General features: G+C 51.2%; 1 protein-coding gene across 1 annotated transcript in view; it reads left to right on the top strand.

The window, feature by feature from the left end:
* The first annotated feature begins 1,628 nt into the window (after nucleotides 1–1,628).
* Nucleotides 1,629–7,980, top strand: part of LOC144489750 (amyloid-beta A4 precursor protein-binding family B member 3-like) — a 49,701-nt gene continuing 43,349 nt past the window's right edge. Inside the window, exon 1 of the mRNA XM_078207601.1 lies at nucleotides 1,629–1,677. Within this exon, the coding sequence (XP_078063727.1) occupies nucleotides 1,629–1,677 (49 nt within the window). The remainder of the gene's footprint in view (nucleotides 1,678–7,980) is intronic.

Genomic DNA, 7,980 nt, shown 5'->3' with positions numbered 1-7,980 from the left:
GAAAGGGAGGAAGGGACAGGGGGAGGAGAGAGGGAGCGAGAGGGAGGGAAGGAGGGAGAGGGAGAGAGAGAGCGAGAAGGAGGGAGGGTGTTGGGGAAGAGGGAGGGGTGATGAGGAAGGAGAGGGGTGGAGGGAGAGGGGGAAAGGGCAGGAGGGTGAGGTGGAGGAGGTGAGGAGGAGGTGGGGAGGAGGAAGGGGTAGGGCGAGGGAGTAGGGAGTGTTGGAGGTGGGAGAGATGGGGAGGGGGAGAAAGAAATTGTGGGGAAGAGGGGGAGGATGAAGCAAGGTACGGGAAGGCGAGGTGGAAAAGAGGGAGGGGGAGAGGAAGATGGGGGAGTGGGAGGTGAGGAGGGGGCAGATGGAAATGGGGAGGGGGAGAGCAAGATGGGAGAGAGGGAGATGAGGGGAGGGAGATGGGGAGGTGGAGAGGGGGAGAGGGGAGGAGGGGGAAGCGGGAGATGGGGAGAATGTGGGAAAAGCAGGAGGAAGGGGAGGGGGGAGTAAAGGAAGAGGAAGAGCAAGTGGAAGGAGGGGGAGAGGAGGAGGGGATGGGAGGAGGGGATGGGAGGAGGGGGGGATGGGAGGAGGGGGGAGAGGAGGAGGGGAGGGGAGGAGAGGAGGAGGGGGAGAGGAGGGGATGGGAGGAGGGGGAGAGGAGGGGATGGGAGGAGGGGGAGAGGAGGGGATGGGAGGAGGGGGAGAGGAGGGGATGGGAGGAGGGGGAGAGGAGGGGATGGGAGGAGGGGGAGAGGAGGGGGAGAGGAGGGGATGGGAGGAGGGGGAGAGGAGGGGATGGGAGGAGGGGGAGAGGAGGGGATGGGAGGAGGGGGAGAGGAGGGGATGGGAGGAGGGGGAGAGGAGGGGATGGGAGGAGGGGGAGAGGAGGGGATGGGAGGAGGGGGAGAGGAGGGGGAGAGGAGGGGATGGGAGGAGGGGGAGAGGAGGGGGAGAGGAGGGGATGGGAGGAGGAGGGGAGGGGAGGGGAGGAGGGGAGGGGAAGAGGAGGAGGGGAGGAGAGGAGGAGGGGAGGGGGAGAGGAGGAGGAGGGGATGGGAGGAGGAGGGGATGGGAGGAGGAGGGGATGGGAGGAGGAGGGGAGGGGAAGAGGGGGAGGAGAGGAGGAGGGGAGGGGAAGAGGAGGAGGGGAGGGGGGGAAGAGGAGGAGGGGAGGGGGGGGGAAGAGGAGGAGGGGAGGGGGGGAAGAGGAGGAGGGGAGGGGGGAAGAGGGAGGGGCGCAGGGGGGGGGCGAGGAGGAGGGGAGGGGGGAAGAGGAGGAGGGGAGGGGGGGAAGAGGAGGAGGGGAGGGGGGAAGAGGAGGAGGGGATGGGAGGAGGGGAGGGGAAGAGGGGGAGGAGAGGAGGAGGGGAGGGGGGGAAGAGGAGGAGGGGAGGGGGGGAAGAGGAGGAGGGGAGAGGAGGAGGAGGGGATGGGAGGAGGAGGGGAGGGGAAGAGGGGGAGGAGAGGAGGAGGGGAGGGGGGCAGAGAAGGCATTTGCTGTGGGAGCAGCAGTGAGGAAGCCATTGGTGAGCTGAGTGAGTGAGGCAGGGAGCTGTCACCAGGCTGGGGAACAGCAGCAGCGCTCAGTCACTCTGTGTGTCTTATGGAAAAGGCAGCGAAGGGCCGCCGCGATGCTGGGGAAGGATTACATGCTGGCTATCATCATTGTCAACTATGACGGTGGGTAAAAGCTGGAACAATAAGAGCTGGGAGATCAGGAATAGATGGCAGGCTTTGCTGCTCTGAGTGTCTGCACAGAGATGCAGCGCACTGGGGATTGAAGCATTAAAGCTTCTCTCCCCCATTCATTCGCCATTCATTCCAATGGCAGCGATTCCTGCAGCTTCAGCCTGGGAATGAGGGGCCAGGAGGGATGGCTTTGTAATTTCGGGATGAGGGTGTCTGCTGCGGCTGGGCTGTGTTCCCCATCCGCAAGGAAATCAGCATCAGCTCAGACAGGGAGCAGAGATATCCCGAGTGTGATAGCAGCTGCACAGAAGGGCATCATTCTGCCCTTTCCATTCCCTGCTCCGTCTGCACTGAGCAGCTCTCCACAACAACAACAGCCGCTTGCATTTGCATAGCGCCTGTAACATCGGGCAAACTCTCCAGAGCCTGTGGCAGGAGGATTGTCTGCCAGAATTTTGACACCATCCCACATAAAGCGATGTGAGGGCAGCCAGTTAGGTTTGAGGGACGGTGGTAAAGGAATGGAGAGAGAGGGAGGCAGAAGGGTCCAGGGAGGGGAATTGCAGACTTTCAGGCTGGGACAGCAGAAGGCACTGAATGGTGCAGGGATTGTGTGAGGACCGCTCAGTGTTCGGGTTCAGTTTGAGTAGAAAGGGGACCAGAGTTGGCCTCAGCGCCAGATCGTGACCTGCTAACGATGAGGTCAGCAAACAGTGGCCACCCTGGTGCTAACCCAGCGGTGGGCAACCTGCAGCCCGGGCGCCACATGCGGCCCATCTGGGTTCCGAGTGCACCCCCCCCACCAGACATTTTGTTGACCGTTGCCCACATGCGGGGTTGCCACGTATGGGCGGCATGGTGGCATCGTGGTTAGCACTGCTGCCTCACAGCACCAGGGGCCCGGGTTCAATTTCCAGCTTGGGTCACTGTCTGTGTGGAGTTTGCACCACCTCCCCGTGTCTGCGGGTGCTCCGGTTTCCTCCCACAGTCCGAAAGACGTGCTGGTTAGGTGGATTGACCATGTTAAATTGTCCCTTGGTGTCAGCGGGGCTGGCTAGGGTAAATGCATTGGGTAATGGGGCTGGGACCTGGGTGAGATTGTGGTCGGTGCAGACTCGATGGGCCGAATGGCCTCCTTCTGCACTGTAGGGATTCTATGTCTGATTCCATTGCACTGATTTCCTGTCGGTGTGACTGAAGGGATTCGCACGTCAAGCAAGTGTGAGTGAAGTGAGGTGGGTGCTGATTGCTCACAACATTGACTGTGAGAGCCGCGCGCTCCCTCTGTGTCCAAAGTGTCAATATTTCTTTTGTTTTTACCATTTGTAGTTGATGACAGTTCCATTAATATATCAACAGTTAAGCATTTTCTATAACTCATCATGAAATATTCGGCGTGTATTAGACGTATTGAATCTTATTCATGGGGTCACGGTTAGTGAACAAGCCCCATTTCAATCTTGTGGCCCAATGAGATGAAGGAGGGTCCCCCATGCGGCCCCACTCACTAGCCCAGGTTACCAATCCCTGTGCTAAAGGGTTAAATTATAAAGACGGGCTCCATGGACGAGGTTTCTATTCCCTTGTGTATTAAGGGATGATCTCATTCAGTTGCGTAAGACGATTAAAGGATTGAATGGGGTAGATAGAGAGAAGTGATTTCCCTGGTCGGGGTGTGGGGAATGAGGCAGCAGAACCTTAACGTTAGAGCTAGACCAAGGAACACTTCCTCACACAAAACCCCTGGAAATCTGAAAGTCTCCCTGAGAGAGCTGGCGAGGCTGGGGGGGGGGGGGGGGGGGGGGGCGGGGGGGGGGGGGGGCGGCGGGGGGGGGTCAATTGAAAACAGCAAAACTGCCGTTAATAGATTATTGTTCGGCAATTTGTCCAGAGCTATGGAACTAAAGCAAGTTAAGATGCAGATCAGCCATGATCTAATTGATTGGCAGAACAGGCTTGAGGGGCTGAATGGCCTCTCCCAGTGTCTGATCACTGTCTATTGATCCTTCTGGAAGTGAGGTTTGTCTGTGCGCATTGAATTTGTCTCTTCCTTTTACACAGTCAGCATTCATCATGGACAGTAACTTTTACTGAAAAAAAATAACTGGAAGAAGTCAGATTTGTTCTATCTCAGTGAGAATCAGTCACCTTGTGTGAGGAGGGGGAGAAAATATGAGGGGACGAGAGACTAAGTTGAAAAATCCCAGCTCATCTTTTCCCGATAGCCCCTGGCTCAGCCTGACGTGACCAGCCTGATATGCTTTCTGCTAATCCGTTATGTCCCAGTGTGAGTTGCAAGGACCTGCGGCGTGCATGCGTCAGCCTCACTTCTCACCTCAGCAGGCGAGGGTTCAAATCCCACCACAGAGAGCGGAGCACAAAATCTCGGCCGACACTCACAGTGTCAGGACTGAGGGAGTATCGCACTGTCAGAGGTGTTTTAGATGTGATGTCATCCCTCAGATGGAATCAAGAGATCCCAGAGCAATATTTTGGAGAAAGAATTGTTTTTATATATATTATATATACATAAAATATATATTCTAAGGAAGATGGTGGTGTGTCGCTGGCTTAGTTAGCGAGGGTAATGCTCTGTGGACACAGGTTCAAATCCCATCATGGTAACTGGAATCTAGACCTGCTACTGAAAGTTAGTCTCCGCAATGGTGGCCATGAAACCATTGTCGATTGTCATTAAAAACCCCATCTGGTTCACCTTTAGGGAAGGAAATCTATTGTCCTTGCCTGGTCTGGCCTACTTGTGACTCCAGACCCACGGCAATGTAGTTGACTCTGAAATGGCCTCCCAGCCACTGAGTTCAAGGGCAGTTAAGGATGGGCAACAAATGCTGGCCTTGCCAGTGATGTCCATGCCCCATGACAGAATGAATTAAAAAATATTTCTTTGGCACGTGAGACTTAATTAGAAAGTTTGTGACTCAGAGATGTAGTAAACAGTGAGGAGGATAGTAAGAAACTGGAGTAAAGGGCTGACTTAATGTGACGCATAGAAGTGTGAAGTGATTCATTTTGGCAGAAAGAATAATTAAAAGCAATATAAACAAAATGCGATATTTTTAAGGAAGTGTAGGAACAGATCCTGAGCTTTATAAGTGGAGCCATTGAGTACAAAAACAAGGGAGTTTAGCTCAGCTTTTTATAGAACTAGGCCTCAGCTGGAGACCTTTGGCCAGTTCAGGCTATTGTATTTTAAGAAGGATCACAAAATCTTGGAGATGGTGGGAAGTTTGCTAGAATTCCTGGAAAACCTTCCAGACAAGAGCAGCAAATACCTGGGAACACCACCAGCTGGATGTTCCCCTCCGAATCACCCACCATCATGACTTGGAAATATATCGCTATTCCTTCACTGTCGCTGGGTCAAAATCATGGAACCTCCTCCCTAACAGCACTGTGGGTGTACCTACACCACATGGACTGCCGCGGTTCAGAAGGCGGCTCACCACCACCTTCTCAAGGGGCAATGGGGGATGGACAATAAATGCTGGCTTAGCCAGCGACATGCACAACCTGTGATCGAATAAGAAACAAAATTGGCAATGGGGATAAAAGGCCTAGGGCATGGAGAAAGAGGAGAATCTGGGATTGTTCTCCCTTTGAGCAGAGAAGGTTGTGGGGAGATTTGATTGAGACAATCAAAATCTTGAAAGGTTCTAATAGAACAAACAAGTAGAAACTGTTTCCAATGGCAACAGTTTCGGTAACTACAGGATACTGATTTGAGGAGAATGGCAAAAGAATCAGAGGCAACAGGTGGAAATTTTATTGAACGTGGCAAGTTATTCTAAAGTAAAAAAGTATATTTATTTATCACAAGTAAGGGTTACATTAACACTGCAATGAAGTTACTGTGAAATTCCCCAGTCGCCACCTGTTCGGGTCATTGCACCAAACCAGCACATCTTCCAGACTGTGGGAGGAAACCGGAGCACCCGGAGGAAACCCACGCAGACACAGGGAGAACGTGCAAACTCCACACAGACAGTGACCCAAGCCGGGAATCGAACCTGGCTCCCTGGTGCTGTGAGGCAGCAGGGCTAACCACTGTGCCACTTGTGATTTGGAATGCAGTATTTGAGAGAATGGTGAAAGCAGAATCAATAATCACTTTCAAAAAGGAATTGGATAAATACTTCAAATAATAAATAAAATTGTAGAGCTGTGGGGAGCAGGGGGGTCTAACTGGACAATTCTTTCTAAGAGGCCGCACGGGCTGATGGTTCAAATGGATTCCTTCTTTGTTGTATTTCCAGTTATTCTGTGAGTCTAAGGGCAGAGCCTTCTTCTCTTCCTTCTTTCTAAATCAATATTGACCCACTGAAACAGATGATGGGGTCGTTTATCTCATTGTTTTGTGTGAGAGAGCATACTGTGCACAAATTGGTTGTTGTGTTTCCTACATTGTTACAGTAATGATGCTTCGAAAGTACTTACATAAAACGCTGGTAGTTCTCGGCAGGTCTGGCAGCATCTCTGGAGGAAGGAACAAAGTTTGTGACCTTCCGACGGATCCGATTTCATCCACAGCATCTTACTTTGGCTCAAAACTATAGGATTGGCTTCAAAACGTTTTGCAATGTCCGGGAATTGTTCAGGTTGCTGTCAAAATGCAAATTCAGTCTTTCTGAAAGTGTCAGAAATATATTTCCTGGAATTCCACTGGCAGGATCGATTCAACCTGTCAGGGTGACTGAGGAATCTTTGTTGTAAAGGCAGCATCAATGTTAATATGAGTTACACTGATCAGGCAGTTTTTGCTGAAATATTCCGTGCAACGTCAGTATTTGCAATTGAAGGTGTGTCACTGATTAATGGGCAATTTTGTTGTTATCATTTTTCCTTTGTTGGTCTCATGCTCATCACTATGATGAAGGTAGAGACTGAGAGGTTGCTTTCCCAGGCTGGAGAATCTAGACGTAGGGGCACAATCTCAGGATAATAGAGTCATAGAGGTTTACAGCATAGAAACAGGCCCTTCGGCCCAACTTGTCCATGCCGCCCTTTTTTAAAAAATCCCTAAACTAGACCCAATTGCCCACATTTGGCCCATATCCCTCTATACCCATCTTACCCATGTAATTGTCTGAACGCTTTTTAAAAGACAAAATTGTACCCGCCTTTACTACTACCTCTGGCAGCTTGTTCCAGACACTCACCACCCTCTGTGTGAAAAAATTGCCCCTCTGGACTCTTTTGTATCGCTCCCCTCTCACCTTAAATCTATGCCCTCTAGTTTTAGATCCCCTACCTTTGGGGAAAGATATTAACTATCTAGCTGATCTATGCCCCTCATTATTTTATAGACCTCTATAAGATTGCCCCTCAGCCTCCTATGCTCCAGAGAAAAAGGTCCCAGTCTATCCAGCCTCTCCTTATAACTCAAATCAGCAAGTCCCGGTAACATCCTGGTAAATCTTTTCTGCACTCTTTCTAGCTTAATAATATCCTTTCTATAATAGGGTGACCAGAACTGTACACAGTATTCCAAGTGTGGTCTTACCAATGTCTTGTACAACTTCAACAAGACGCCCCAACTCCTGTATTCAATGTTCTGACCGATGAAACCAAACATGCTGAATGCCTTCTTCACCACTCTGTCCATCTGTGATTCCACTTTCAAGGAGCTATGAACATGGACCCCTAGAACTCTTTGTTCTGTAACTCTCCCCAACGCCCTACCATTAACTGAGTCAGTCCTGGTTCAATCTACCAAAATGCATCACCTCACATTTATCTAAATTAAACTCCATCTGCCATTCATCAGCCCACTGGCCCAATTGATCAAGATCCCGTTGCAATCGGAGATAACCTTCTTCGCTGTCCACCAATTTTGGTGTCATCTGCAAACTTACTAACCATGCCTCCTATATTCTCATCCAAATCATTAATATAAATGACAAATAACAGAGGACCCCAGCACTGATCCCTGAGGCACACCGCTGGTCACAGGCCTCCAGTTTGAAAAACAACTCTCCACAACCACCCTCTGGCTTCTGTCATCAAGCCATAAGGCACTAATCATTTAGGATGGAGATGAGGAGAAATTGTGAACCGTTGGAATTCCCCTGAAGATTCTGGATGGCCCGTCAGTGAATATATTTAAGGCGGGGATAGACAGATTGTTCGTCTCTCAGGGAAGCAAGGGACATGGGGAGTGGACGGGAAAGTGAAGTTCATGCAAAATGTCAGCCATGATCGCACTGAGTGACGGAGCAGGCTCTGTCAGGCCAAATGGCCAACTCTAGCTCTTATTTCTTAGGTCCTCATGTTAGT

This window comes from Mustelus asterias, unplaced genomic scaffold (genome assembly GCF_964213995.1).
Source record: "Mustelus asterias unplaced genomic scaffold, sMusAst1.hap1.1 HAP1_SCAFFOLD_2496, whole genome shotgun sequence".
Classification (NCBI taxonomy): domain Eukaryota; kingdom Metazoa; phylum Chordata; class Chondrichthyes; order Carcharhiniformes; family Triakidae; genus Mustelus; species Mustelus asterias.
Note: the sequence above shows the minus strand (reverse complement) of the source record. Positions and strands in the feature narration are given on the sequence as shown.